This window comes from Pseudopodoces humilis, chromosome 8 (assembly GCF_049639895.1).
Source record: "Pseudopodoces humilis isolate 2021_Gansu_Grassland_sample_001 chromosome 8, ASM4963989v1, whole genome shotgun sequence".
Lineage (NCBI taxonomy): Eukaryota > Metazoa > Chordata > Aves > Passeriformes > Paridae > Pseudopodoces > Pseudopodoces humilis.
Window position 1 is genome coordinate 1,931,494 of NC_142207.1, and position 15,863 is coordinate 1,947,356.

Consider the following 15,863-nt stretch of genomic DNA (forward strand, 5'->3'; position numbering starts at 1 on the left):
TATATTAGATTATATATTATATATATATTTTATATATTATAAATTATATCATATGTATTATATATTGTATTTATATATTATATATAATATATTATGCATTACATATTATATATTAATAATATATTAAATATTATATTAATTCAAAACAAATATTATATATAATATAATATAAATATAATATAATATATATTTTATATATATTATATATTATATAAATTATATATATTAGGTTGTATATATAATTATTATATATATTATAATAGATAATATTGTTATGTTTATTTTAATATATTATTTAATTTTATTTATATATTTATTATATATTTATTAATATGTTTATTTATATATTATTATATTTTATTTATATATTTATTATATTTTATATTTTCCATAATATAAAATTTTGGGCCTAAAATAGAAAATTTTTGCCACTTCCCCATTTCCCCTGAGCTGGTGGAGTGGCAGTGAATTTCTGAGTAGCTGCCAGGGAGGGATGAAGGCAATTTCACACAAAGAACTGACATCACTTCTCCCTCCACCCCCCCAGCCTGTGCTTAAAGCACTTATTGCTTTATAATTATATATATATATATATATTCTTTTATTCTAGTTCAGAGGTTCCTGCCCCTGAACTACAGAAACATCTTGAGGGGAAAAAACCCAAAAAGGGATAAATCAGTTCTGTTTCTGTTTTCCCTATAAAGCAGCACTCAGCTGGAGCCAAACTGTGAATATTTTATTTTTATTTCATCAATAATGATAATTTCATCCATCAATAACCTCCTGCAGCACTTAAACCCTGCACCACACCCAGCATCTTCTTAAGCTGCAAAAGTAAAAACTCCTTCCCATCCCAGGCACCATTTTATTTCATTTCTTTATGAGAATGGGGGGGAAAAAGGCAATTAATTAAATCAAATTAAATCCCTGGCGAAGGGGAAAATTGAATGTACAAACACCCCTCAAGATTTTGTCTTTCCTTGCTCCATCACTCAGTGGCTGCAGCCTCATTTCCACCCCTCTCCCTGAAGAAATCCTGGAAAACCTCCCTGGGACCCACTGCCTGCCCCAAGTTACTGCTCAGGGAGTTTTCCCTCGGAGGGAAAAGGAGCTTTTCCTAAACTGGGATAAACTGGGATTAGCTGGGATTCCTTCAGGGTGCACAAATCCAGCAGAACCCACAATTCCTAAAGCAGCCCCAAAGGCAGGAATGCTCCAGCAAACCTGGAATGGGTTTGGTGGAGCTGGATTTACCCAGCAGCACCAGCTAAACTTATCCCTTAATCACTTTTAGGAAGTGACAACTTTTAAATACATTTAATTCAATATTTTCCCAGCAAGCCCCATGATAATTATATTTTCCTTTCCACAGCTCCTCTGGCTCAGAAATCCAGGTGTAAAACCTGAAGTGTGAGGGACACTCAGCCACAGCTGCCACCATTTAAATAAGCAGAAAATTCCATTTCTATTTTATTATAATTTTATTTTAATTTATTTAAAATTTATTATTTTAATTTTTATCTTAATTTATTTTAAATTTATTCTTTTAAATTTATTATTTTAAATTTTATTTTAATTTATTTTAAATTTATTCTTTGAAATTTTATTTTCATTTATTTTAAATTTATTATTTTAAGTTTATTATTTTAAATTTATTCTTTTAAATTTATATTATTTTAAATTTATTATTTTAAATTTTATTTTAATTTATTTTAAATTTATTCTTTGAAATTTTATTTTCATTTATTTTAAATTTATTCTTTTAAATTTATTCTTTGAAATTTTATTTTCATTTATTTTAAATTTATTATTTTAAGTTTATTATTTTAAATTTATTCTTTTAAATTTATATTATTTTAAATTTATTCTTTGAAATTTTATTTTCATTTATTTTAAATTTATTCTTTTAAATTTTATTTTCATTTATTTTAAATTTATTCTTTTAAATTTATTATTTCAAATTTTATTTTCATTTATTTTAAATTTATTATTTTAAGTTTATTATTTTAAATTTATTCTTTTAAATTTATATTATTTTAAATTTATTCTTTTAAATTTTATTTTAATTTATTTTAAATTTATTCTTTGAAATTTTATTTTCATTTATTTTAAATTTATTCTTTTAAATTTATTATTTCAAATTTTATTTTCATTTATTTTAAATTTATTATTTTAAGTTTATTATTTGAAATTTATTCTTTTAAATTTATATTATTTTAAATTTATTCTTTTAAATTTTATTTTAATTTATTTTAAATTTATTCTTTTAAATTTATATTATTTTAAATTTATTATTTTAAATTTTATTTAAAAAATTTTATTTAATGGATTTTTATTTTAAAAAAGAGGGGGATGGAAATGGGCCCCCCACTTTCATTTATGGTTTGGGTTGGAAAGAATTTAAATCTCATCCCATTCCATGGGCAGGGAATCTCCCACTAAAAGAGAGAGAGGCCAAAAAAAGGAAGGGAACAAAAGGTGGGCTGGAAAACTGGAATTAAAAACTGAAAGGAACCACAAATATTCCCATGGATTCTGCTGTAACTTCACTGAAAGGGTTTGGAAACACCCACCAAGAGCTCTCTGCCTATTAAACCCCCAGATTTTAATAAAAACTTTGATTAAATGCAGATGAAATGCAACATTTGAGGCAGGATTGTTAATTCAGGATGTTGACATCGTAACTCCAATTTATGAGGAACCAAGCATTGAAAGCTCTGCTGTGGGGAGGTCAAAGCCCAAATTGACTTATGGTGGAAAAAAAAAGTGATTTTTAAACTTTTATCCTGCTTTTCAGGTGGCAAAGAAAGTCTGTCAGAAAGTCTGTGTTACAGCCCCGTGTCCTGGTGGAGCTTAACACCAACACTGTGAAGCATTTCCCATTTCACACAAAATCCCCCGTAACAGCTTTACCAAGAGGATTTACTATTTCTTCAACTCCAGACTATTTTTTTTTTTTTCCCCCCTTCCACAACACACTTTAGCAACTTTACAAGAGGATGTTGGGATTAAAGCTGAATATAGACTGGATTCCACTTGGAAACGACAGCTTTTTCCTTTATTCGAGGAGGAAAACAGCGGCTTCTCCACGGCCATTCCCTTTATCACCACTTGTAAATCTGAATATAAATTGGCTTTAGGAGATCTTTCCCAGGCCATGTGGAAGCACCAGCTCGAGCCCTGCAGATATTTTGATTTAATTACACCCAGAGCTGGTGGATTACTCAGGATTGTGCCATCTGTGAGGGCTGAGCCAGTGATTTTTTCCCCCTCCTGCTTAATTAGACATCGCTGATTGCATCCTCCAGGAATGCAGATTTTCCCAAGGCCCTGGGGCTCCTGTTGTCCTTTTTCCTGCAGCTTGGGTGGTTTGCCTGTGGGAACTGTGGAGCAAAACCTGAAGCCAGAAAAGCTCGGTCTTAACTTCCACAGAGCCCAGCTTTGCTAGGCTGAGCTGCTCCAAGACACGGACAGGGGAGGAGCAGCCTCGTGCAAGGAGGAAATCCTTGAATTTCTGCTGGAATGTCTAAATATCTTCTAGCTGACCCAAAAGAACAAACCCAAACCACAGGAAAACCCTTCTAGGTGACCCAAAACCACAGGAAAATCCTTCTAAGTGAGACAAAAGAGCCCAAAGCACAGGAAAAACCCTTTTAGGTGACCCAAAAGAGCCCAAAACCACAGGAAAATCCTCCCAGGTGACCCCAAAGGAACACCAAAAACACAAGAAAACCCTTCTCTGTGACCCAAAAGAAACGTCAAACCACAGGAAAACCTTCTAGGTGACCCCAAAAAAATGCGAAAAACACAAGAAAAATCTCTGTGACCCCAAAAAACCCCAAACCACAGGAAAATCCTTCTAGGTGACCCAAAAGAGCCCAAAATCACAGGAAAATCCTTCCAGGTGACCCAAAAGAGCCCCAAACCACAGGAAAATCCTTCTAGTTCACCCAAAGGAACCCCAAACCACAGGAAAATCCTTCCAGGTGACCCTAAAAAAACCCCAAACCACAGGAAAACCCTTCTGGGTGACCCAAAAGAGACCAAAATCACAGGAAAATCCTTCCAGGTGACCCAAAAGAGCCCAAAACCACAGGAAAATCGTTCTCTGTGACTCAAGTGCCCCAAAACACAGTAAAATCCCTCTAGATGACCCAAAACATCCCCAAACCACAGGAAAACCCTTCCAGGTGACCCCAAAACATCCCCAAACCACAGGAAAACCCTTCCAGGTGACCCCAAAACATCCCCAAACCACAGGAAAACCCTTCCAGGTGACCCCAAAACATCCCCAAGCCGAACATTCCCGAATCCTTTTCTCCACGTTTCTCCCAGCTCGGAGCTGCAGAGTTCTGCCTTTCCCAGGTCATTTTCCCAGGGAATTCCTCTCCTTCCCCCCAAAATCCCCCTGTACCTCCATGGTGTGGGTTTTTCCTGATGAGGTTTGCCCATAAGCAAAGATTGTGCCGTTGTAACCTTCCAGGACATCTGCAAGAAGAAGGAAAACAATTAAAAACCCTTCAGGGCATCCCCACGCTGAATTATCAGCGATTTTCAGATCCTTACGGTGTTGGAGCTGAAATAGGAAGGTTTGTGCAAGAAAAATTGGGGGGAAAAGTGAGATATTGAGCTAATTTTAGGACAAAAAAAAAATAATTCATAGTGAAAAATTAATTAGAGAACTCCAGGATTATTATAATTATTATTATTACTATTATTACTATTACTATTACTATTATTACTATTACTATTATTATTATTTCTGTTATTACTACTATCATTATTACCATTATTATTAGTATTATTACTGTTGCTATTATTACTGTTATTACCACTTTTATAATTTCTATTACTATTATTACTATCATCATTACCATTATTATTACTATTGCTATTACTACTATTACTGTTATTACTGATTATTACCATTATTATTATAATTTCTATTACTATTATTACTATGATTATTACTAGTATTATTGCTATTGCTATTATTACTATTAATATTATTACTATGATTATTACCACTATTTCTATTACTACAATTACTATCATTGTTACTATTATTACTGTTGCTATTATTACTATTACTATTATTACTATGGTTATTACCATTATTATTTCTATTACCATCATTATTACTATCATTATTACTATCATTAATACTATTACTATGATTATTACCATTATTATTGGTAATAATATTATTATTTCTATTACTACGATTATTATCATTATTATTACCATTACTATTTACTATTATTACTATTACTATTACATTATTATTTCAATTACTATCATTATTACTATCATTATTACTATTATTATTACTATTATTGCTATTATTATTGTTATTGTTACTATTATTATTGTTATTGTTACTATTATTATTGTTATTATTATTGTTGTTGTTGTTATTATTATTATTTTACTATTATTATTTTACTATTATTATTTTACTATTATTATTGTTATTGTTACTACTAATATTATTATTATTATGATTATTTTCCTGGGAGAAAAGGATCTCTGGACATCAGAAATCATCCAATACATCTGTGGAACACGGGAAAGGAAAAAAAGCCTTGAAAACCAGGAGGGACCCTGGAGAAAATGAAACAAATTCACAGATATTCCTTATTAGAAACTTCTCATTCCATTTTCCACCTCTGGATCACGGCCTCATTCATTTCCCAAAGCAAAGCAAGGAGAAAGTCAAATGAATTTGAAAATCAGCTGCTCCCAGGGCAGAATGAATAATCTGATTTTGGGTTCACATAGTAAAATGTTGATTTTCCAGTGGTTAACGCCCATTTCCAGCAATCTGGGAGGGCTGTAAATTGTATTTGTGACGTTTCCCATCCTCTGGATCTCAATTATAAAATTATATTCAATTAAATATTAATATTAAATTAAATAATTAAATATAAATTAGATTAAATGGAGATTTCAGGCAGAGAATTAATTAATAAAAATAAAAAATTCCAGCCCAAAAAATTTAAATTAATTAAATTATCATTATATTACATTATATTACATTATATTACATTATATTACATTACATTACATTATATATTATATTATATTATATTATATTATATTATATTATATTATATTATATTATATTATATTTATCTATAATATTATATATAATATAATATTTATAATATTCATACATTATATTCTATATATAATATAGATATATATTATAGATTATATACCTTAGATATAAATATAATATAGATATTTATTATATATATTATATATAAATATAATATATATTTACATATTATATTAAATTAAATTGAATTACATATTTTATTTTCTATTAATTAAATTCTATTATTTACATAAATACACAAATTATCTCCTTATTTGCATCTCCATGTAGGTGCTGCAGACAGGGAGGAAGATTAAATAAATACATCAGAAAAATAGAATTCAGACTAATTTCTGCTCTCCAACATCAAAATCATTTCCCCTCTGCCCCTTCCCCCATCACCTGGGCTACCCCAGCTTGATCTGAGTGAGCCAAACGATTTCCTGCAGAGCTGCTCCCAGGATTTGGAGCAGGAGCCCGAAAAAAGCAGAATAAAAACCAAGGGTCAGAGTTTGGAGGGCACAGGGACACCCCAAAGGGCCAGGGAACAACGAGGGCTCTGCTCAAAACCCCTGGGATGCTGCAGCCCGGTCCCAAATCCAGCCCCGAGCTCCAGGGGTGTTTGGGCAGGATCCTGGGGGGATTTTTGGGGTTTTGAGGATGCTGTGGGTGCTGTCCAGCTCAGCACATTCACAATTTTATCAATCTCACCAAGGATGGATCATCCAGCCCCAGGTGTGAGTTCAGTGCTCACAGGGGGAGGACGGCCCGCGATTGAAATGCACCCAAAAAAAATGGATTGTCACGTGAAAACCCTGAAATTCCCAGAGCTGGTGGAGGTTTTGTTCCAAGGAGCCGGGTGTTTTCCACGAGGAACCTGTGCTCCCATTCCAGTTCAAAATGCAAACTCTCTGCATGCAAAGCAACTCCCAAACCAGGCCCTTCCACACCCTCCTGCAATGATCCAATTTTCCAGATATTCCACGCTCACCCTGGACTGACCTGCACCAAAAACACCCTTTTTGCCCCTTATATCCCAAAACCCACGTGTTTGTGTGGAATAACAAGGAGAGAATACAGAACAATGACCTCAATTCCTTCACCTCTTTCCTTTGGGCCTTTTTTCTCACGCAGCAAAAAAAAAAAAACCCTTAAAAAAGGAAATATTTGGAATTACTTATGCTAAACTCTCCTTCAGACATCCAAATATTCATTATCCAGCGTTTAAACAGCTTGAGGGCACAGAAAACATCCTTTTCCCTGCCTTTAGGAGGGATAATAAACAAAGGCAACACCTACCTTTGACAATCTGCTTGGCACAGGCATTATAAACTTGCTCCTGGGTTGTGTTAGGAGGTAAAACCCTGTCAAAGACGTAGGGCTTCCCTTGCTGCAAACAGAGGAGAAACTCCATGAGAAAAAGAACATTTCATGCACTTTACCATGCTGGTTGAACAGCCTGAAATGCAGAATTTCCCACAGAGGAAATGCTCTCATGCAGTGCATTCTGTGGGCTGAACAGATGTGACATTTTGGCTGCTCCAAACCCAGTTTTTTCCCTAAAAAAAAATAAAATAAAATTGGCTGGCAAATAAAAGGTGGCATATGTTCCCTGTGTGCTCACATCGGGGTCACAGCCATGGATGTGGGACACAATCAGCCAGAACAGCAGCTGGGTATTTCCTTCCTACTCCTGGGAATTACGGGGGAATAGTCATGTAAATACTGGGGGAAAAAACATGTAAATATTGGGGGGAAACCATGTAAATATTGGGGAATAATCCTGTAAATATTGGGGGATAATCCTGTAAATATTGGGGGATAATCCTGTAAATACTGGGGGGAAAACCATGTAAATATTGGGGAACAATCCTGTAAATACTGAGGGAAAACCATGTAAATATTGGGGGAAAGCCATGTAAATATTGGGGAACAATCCTGTAAATATTGGGGAACAATCCTGTAAATACTGAGGGAAAACCATGTAAATATTGGGGAACAATCCTGTAAATATTGGGGAACAATCCTGTAAATACTGGGGAACAATCCTGTAAATATTGGGGGAAAACCATATAAATATTGGGGGAACAGTTAGGTAAGTATTGGGGAAATAGCCAAGTAAATATTGTGGGGAAAATCCTGTAAATACTGGGGGAATAAACCTGTAAATATTGGGGGAAAATCCTGTAAATATTGGGGGAATAATCCTGTAAATACTGGGGGAATAAACCTGTAAATATTGGGGGAAAATCCTGTAAATACTGGGGGAATAAACCTGTAAATATTGGGGGAATAATCCTGTAAATATTGGTGACGAGTTAGGCAAATATTGGGGAAATATCCAACTAAATATCAGAGGAATAACCCTGTAAATATTAGGGAAATCAGCCTGTAAATATTGGGGCAATAACCTTGTAAATATCAAGGGAATCATCCTGTAAATATTGGGAGAATTATAAATACTGGGGGAACACCCATGAAAATCTTGGGGCAATAACCCTGTAAATATTGAGAGAATTATAAATACTTATGGAATAGCCATGAAAATCTTGGGGCAATAACCCTGTAAATATTTGCAGAAGCTTTGCTGTTCACTCCCACAAACCAGTGAGAGCTGCACTGTAAGAAAAGCCCAGAGCTGAGAGAAAATCAAGTTTGCAGGTCCTGACTTCTGCTGAGCCCCCGGTGACCCAGAATTGTCCCAGTACAGTCCCAGCACCCTACTGGTTTCATTTCCATGCTGAACACACAACTGTGGCACCGAAAGCTTTGGAGCCAAAGCAGGCAGCCCATCCCAGCTGGGCACCCTCAGCTTGGATTTTATTCCGAAATCGCTGGGAATTTCATCCTCAGTGCCCTGATGCCGTGTGGGAAGTGCTCCCCAGGGACATTTTGGGTGGGACTGGTGTCACCCCAAGCCCTGAGCTCCCTGATTCCCAAGTGCTGCCAGGACTGACATTCCCACACGGATACACGGCGTAGCGCTCCCGGAAAACCTTGATGTTGTCATTGCTTACAAGCCAAACACGCACACCACCTAAAAACAGCTTTGTGTGACACTTCAAAGGGCAAGCAATCCTTCAGCCAGAGCTCTGCTCCCCCCAGCCCCATCCCCAGCACGACACTGGCGTTTAAAACACGAATCCTGAACCCAGAAACGGCTCCTTCCCATCTCCCACCAAAGCTCACGGTGCTCCCCCTTTCCCAGACACCGCTAACGAGGTCTCCAGAGCTGGGGAGGTGGCTGGAACCCAATTCCAGCTCTGGGAGGTGCCACCAGTGCCACTGGCAGCAGCTGATCCAAGGTTCTGCTCCATTAACCACATTTGTCACGTTTTGATTCCGTTTCGGGAGCTTCCACCCTGCTGCTCCTCCAGCCCAGGGAAAGGAGGCAGGGAGGGCTCTGCCTGTGATGGCTGCTCCTGTTTCACCCGGGGTTTTGGAGATCCAGGATGAGAAGGCCATTTCCAAGTGCTTTAGGATGTAATTCCTGGGTTTTACAAGAGCCCCTTTGGAAGACCTGAGCCTGGAGAAGTGACTCCCGATTCCAGATCTTCCCCCACACAGCTCCACTCCCAGGAAATTGGGGGGACCAGCCAGCCCCAACCCCAAATTCTGTCTCTCCACGGCTTCCCACACCAGGATGCTCCAGCCAGCCAAAGCTCTGCACTCCCAGCACGAGCAGGGCTGCCCAAATATTCCAGAACCACTTCCCAGATTCTCAGAATTTTCCCTCTTTACCCCCATTTCGCTCATCCCAAGCTCCAGGCAGCAAGGCCAAAGATGCCACAGCTACTCAAACATCCATTAAATTTAATTCCCTTCAGAGCTGAGGCTCTGAGAGCTGCCAGTGCCTCATCCCAGGGCAAACCCTGCTCAATCCAGCCCTTCCTCAGAGCATCCCACGCTTGGAGAGAGCCTCAAAAAGGAGCAATTCCATCCTAATTGTGGCCCAGGCACTGCCCATGAGTGGGGTTTTATCTGCCCCAGGCTGAAAAGCTGCAAATGTAAAAACACTGACCCAGAAATGTGCTCCACAGGTGAGGTTTCCTCCTCAGGGGTTTGGTTTGGGAGGCTGGAAATATCTGAAGGAAATACAGGAATGTGGGGGATCACAGAGCATCTGACTGCACAAAATGTGGGGTTTTGGGGAGGGTTTTGGGGCTTTAAATCCACACTGATCCTCATTCTTTGTCCAGGAATTCCTGGTTGGAGTCCTGATGTTGGAGAAATGTTGGGATTTTCCTGTGTCACCCCACCCCAGCCTTCCTGCTGTGCCCCCTGCTCCTCACTGCCACATCCACACAGCTTTTTTTGGGGTTTGTTTGTGTTATTATTGTAATTCCCTAAATTTCTGACTGGTTTTTCTCAAAGACAACAAAAGTCACATCCCCCCTGCAGAGGCAGCACCCTCCAGATCCAAAGGGTTTATCCCAAAACAGAAGGGAGGGACCACAAAAATCCCAATTTCCATGGTGTTCCCTATTTCCTTTCTCCCTGTTGTCACCTTCAGAAGTGACAAAACTGCTTTCATTTTCATTTTTCCAAACGCAACTCATCCTGCATTAAATACCAAAATCAGGAAGTAATTCAAGCAATAAACAGCCAGAAATAAAAATGTTCTTTTCTGAGCCATGCCAACGATTTTCTCTGCACCTCCATCTATTATTTTCCAAACTTTCTCCTGACACTCAGTGTATTATCTGCCATCCATAAATCACATTTCCCTTCCTCCCAGCAGTCCCCCTGACAATCTGTTCCATTAACTTGTGCCACTGCTGCATAATGGCTGGGATAAGTGCTCTGATCCACCCACACAATTCCTGCTCAAGTTGTATTGACAGCCAGAGAGATTCTGCTCTGGGCCCTGGATAGCACCAGGAATTCTATTCAGGTATATTGATAATTGTTATTTCACTTCTTTGGTTTCCTCTTGGGTTTAAAGGCATTTAAAAATAGAATAGAATAGAATAGAATAGAATAGAATAGAATAGAATAGAATAGAATAGAATAGAATAGAATAGAATAGAATAGAATAGAATAGAATAGAATGGAATAGAATGGAATAAATAAAGTAAAATAATAAAAAATAAAATAAAATATATAATATAAAATGTAACATAATATAGAATAGAATAAAATAGACTAGAATAAAATAGAATAAAAAATAAAATAAAATAGAATAAAATAGAATAAAATAAAATAGAATAATAAAAAATAAAATAAAATATAACATAATATAATAAAATAAAAATAAAATAAAATATAAAATATAAAATATAAAATATAACATAATATAAAATAAAATATAAAATAAAATATAACATAATATAATATAGAATAGAATAAAATAAAGTAGAATAAAATGGAATAAAATAGAATAGAATAAAATAAAATAAAATAGATTTCACAAGCACAAAAAGGATTTTCACCATAAATCCCAAATTTACCAAAGCAACATCTCAGAGCAGTGCTGTCACCAGAAGCTAATGCAGTCTCAGTTAAAGAAATTAAAGACAACCAAATTCATTTCCTGGTTTGATAAATAAATCAATCAACCTCAGCTCCCCCGAATTGCCCAGAGAGAGGCAATGAGGAGAGCTCAGTGCTCAGAGCTGCCTGCTAAGGGTGAGAAGCCCTAAAGGAATTCCAGGATAAATCCCCTGTGAGCCTCAGGGTGGATTCCCAGGTCGTGATGTGAAGGGAGGTGAGAATTCACCTTCAGACATCTGAATCCAGATCCCAGATCCATCCCCTCCCACAAAAAAAACCTTATAAAAACCATGGGCAAGGGGAGATGGCTCAGAACAGAATCCCCAACTGCTTGAGCAGAAATCACCAACAAAATGTTGGATTTCTTTGATTTTGGAGGGCTGGGAGGAGGCATTTGAGTGTGATGAGGGATTTCAGCCTGAAACCATCCCCCAGAATCAGAGATTCTCACAGGTCACAGGAGCACGGAGGCAGCAGGGGGACCTCGAGAAGGTTCCCAGAGCAGCTGTGGCTGCCCCTGGATCCCTGGAATGTCCAAGGGCAGGTTGGGTGGGGTTTGGAGCAGCCTGGGACAGTGAAAGGTGTCCCTGGACGGGATTTAAGGTCCGTCCAACCCCAAAACAGTCTGGGCTGCTCTGAGCCATGGCAGGATCACACAGGATCAGAGGATGGAGAGTCAGGGGTGATCTGAGAAGGAACCAACAGGGGGTGAAAAGCCTCAGCTCTCAGCAGCTGCTGCTCTGGCCATGGCCCACCAGCACAGTCCCAACCTCACCCAAAATTCCTTCCCAACTCCTTTTCCAGGTTCAGGAGCTCACTCCCCACCAAAGTGTGGCTGAAGGTCACAAAGTCCCCGTGCCCCAGGTCACAAAACCCCTGTGCCCACCCTGGAGGTGCCAGGAGCTTTGGGAGGGCACCAGGAGGGTTCTTTTCCCCATTGCCTGCATCCCCTTTGATAATAAATAAATAAAAAGCTTTATCCTCTGAGCCAAGCATCCCTTGGGGATGCAGAAACCTCCCAGCTCAGCCTGAAGCCCTTGGCTCTGCTGAATCGCTGTCAATGTCACCCCTGGCTCAGTGTGTGGTGCTGGATTTTTATTATTAATGGTTTATAAATTTATTAAGTGTTTACAACAGTTGGTTGCTCACAAGTACCTTTCCCCCTAAAAGGGAATAATTCCTTCCTGAGTTTTCCCCACCTTTTCCCCCGTGTCACTCAGCCCGAGAGCCTTCCCTATCTTCCAGAATGGTCCCTGTCAATCTCCCTCTTGTCCAATCACCCCAGGTTCCCAGTACCCATCAATGTGAACCCTGCCCTTTATTCCAGACCTTTCCCTGTCCATCTCCTAACCTTTGAGGCCCCACTGGCCTGTAGGACTGATCCTCTCCACCCCCCTCACCCCGGTTGTTCCCGGTGTTGTAACCCCCTGCCCCTGTTCCTCCCTCTTGGTTTGATGGTTTGTACCCCCCTCTTGCTCCTCCCCTGTATATAAGCTGCTGTAGCCCTGGATCTTTGGTTTTTTGGGTCCTTGATCCCCCTGGGGGTTAAAGTTCTCTGGGATTCACACCAAAGGCTCCTCTCCATCCTTTACCCCTGTCCTTTCCCTCCTATCAGAAGCGTGTGCCAGCCTGCCCACACAACTGTACCCCTGAGTCAGTGGCTTTTGGGGACAGCCCACACATCTGCTGGGGTCTCACCTGGGCTACCCAAACTCCAGCACGGCAACATCCGTGCTCAGGCCAGGGGGTGCAGCTGGGATGAGCTCAGAGAGGAATTCTCACACCTCACACCCCAAACTGACACCAGCACAGAGGACGCAGCACAGGTAACGAGACCACGCGACCTGGAGCGCCTTAATTAACGGAGAATTATTTCCCAGATAGTTCCCAGCACCCTGAGTGCTCTTGGAGGAGAGGGTTGATAAATAAAAGATGGGAAATTGCAGGCCTGGAGGACAGAATCTTGCAGAGCAAACTCTCACAGGCAGCAGAGGGATGGGGCAGTCGAGGCACGGAGCTGCTCCCTCAGAAGGAGGAATAAAACCCATTCCAGGGATTAAAGAGCAGGGATTAAAACCTTCTCTCCCTTTGAAAACGGAGAGGCCACGTTTGCTGAAGGCTCCCTCCATTCCCAAGGGGGATAAATGGCTGGCCCTGCAAATTCCCCCTGGAATTCAGGAGAACTTTTTAGGTGGAAGGAATTCCTTTCCCCACAGGGATGCTGCAGCCACGAGGCTGGTGCTGTTTTGCTGGTGAAGCCCAAGAAATCAGCAGGATCTGTCCCATTCTCCTGCTCTGCTGAGAATTGAAAATGTGGTTGAGAACAAATGGAGAAAATAAAAGCAAAACAGCAAAATTCAGCTGTACTGACTCAGGAAATGCTGCTGCCATCCCAAACCCTCTTTTTATGTCAGCCTGCCCTATAAAAACATTGGGATGGCAGCAAATCACCCAGTGGGTGAAAATTCAGAATCCCTGGGTGAGAAAAGAATAAGGAAACTTATTCAGAATAACCTGAATGTGCTACAGAGTCAAACCAAAGGGTCAAAAAAAAAAACTCCACCAAAAAAATCCTTAAATCTTGGTAATATCCCTTAAAACTCCTTTGGAAAAGAAATGAAACCCAGCAGCCCTGGATGAGCACTGCACTGCAGAGAAACTGGAGTCAGACCCAGCATTAGTTTTGCAGAGGGGGCTTAATTATTGATTTACCTAATGAATATTGCTGTGGAGCTGATGGGAGTTTGGCTCGTGGCCAGTGATTCACTTTCAGCTCTCAGTGCCAGCAGAAAGAACTTTTAACTCCTTGCAACAAATCTTCCACCTCAGAAAGCACAGTTTTATTTTTATCTGCAATTCAGGAAATCAAACCCTGAGAATTATTTTAAAGTTATTCTTCCACCTTGATGCACGACCTGGGAAAAAAAAAATTAAAATATTCTTCCAGGAAAGAATTGGAAGTATAAAAATCTCCCAAAATAAAAGCAGCTATTAAAAAATCCTCTTGAGCAACATTTTTGCATAGTTCTGACACAGCAATACTCAGAGTAGCACCTCTCATTATTATTGACTTGCACTGGTGCAACCAAGTCACTGCCAGACTCAAAATTATCCAAATTTTCTCCAGTTTTCACCAGGCTCCAGCATTTCAGCTGACCTAGAACCTTACAGCAATGGGAGATGAGAATCTGGTCATTTCTTTTGATTATAAAACAATGTAAATTATCAGTTTTGACAGAAAAAAAAAAAAACAGAAAAATATTCTTTGTAGAAGAAAAGAGAAAGGAAGGAGCCATAATTCATCAAGTCTGAGACCACTCTAACACAAGGTGATTTTAGAGTAATAGAGAAAAGTGGATATTAGGAAAGATTTCTTCCCAGAAAGGGTGACCAAATCATCAGGAAAGTCCCTGAGGGATTTAAAACCCACGTGGATGTGGCATTTGGGGACATGGGCCCGTGGTGGCCTTGGGGGAAGGCTGGATTCAACCACCTTAAAGGTTTTTTTCCAACCTAAATTCCATGATTGTCCATTGTGTAAAAAAATCAACGCTTTGATCTTAGACTACTGTGATTTAGGGAATATTACTGTGGTTCCCTTTTCACAAAAACAAAACCTCACAGCCAGAAAACAAACCCCAAATCCTCTGGGAGAAGGCTCAGACGAGGCTGGGGATAAACCATGGGTGGAGCAGGGTTTTAGGATATTCCAGAAAAAATTTAACAAATAAAAGTGGAACAGGTGGAAGGTTCCAAACCAGACAGATTTGGGGAAAGCCCCAAGGAGCTCCAGAAGGCAGGAGTCCATCCCAGCTGGGCCTGTGTTAATCTGTGCTCTGTTAAACCTGGTCCTGGCAGATTTGTGGGAGATTTGTGATGGGATCCTGAGCGAGGAGCCAAATCTCCCCCCGGGGCAGGAGAGGTCACAGGGCACTGCTGACCCCTGGAGCAGCAAAAACCAGCACTGAGGGCATCAGGGAACAATCCTGGGCACAGGGCATCGCCCCAAGGATGCTGAAGGCTCCCTCCATTCCCAAGGGGGATAAATGGCTGGCCCTGCAAATTCCCCCTGGAATTCAGGAGAACTTTTTAGGTGGAAGGAATTCTTTTCCCCACAGGGATGCTGCAGCCACGAGGTTGTTGCTGTTTTGCTGGTGAAGCCCAAGAAATCAGCAGGATCTGTCCCATTCTCCTGAAGCCATTTATCTCTGCTGAGAATTGAAAACGTGGTTGAAAACAAATGGAGAAAATAAAAGCAAAACAGCAAAAT

The 15,863-nt window shown here is 39.2% G+C and overlaps 1 protein-coding gene across 3 annotated transcripts in view; it reads right to left on the minus strand.

Moving 5' to 3' along the window:
• Nucleotides 1-15,863, minus strand: part of KIF5C (kinesin family member 5C) — a 70,778-nt gene that overhangs the window by 41,362 nt on the left and 13,553 nt on the right. For all 3 annotated transcript variants that reach the window (XM_088059067.1, XM_088059065.1, XM_005519586.2), the window contains exons 2-3: nucleotides 7,400-7,490; nucleotides 4,415-4,488 (exon numbers count right to left, since the gene is read on the minus strand). In XM_088059067.1, the coding sequence (XP_087915193.1) occupies nucleotides 4,415-4,488; nucleotides 7,400-7,490 (165 nt within the window). The remainder of the gene's footprint in view (nucleotides 1-4,414; nucleotides 4,489-7,399; nucleotides 7,491-15,863) is intronic.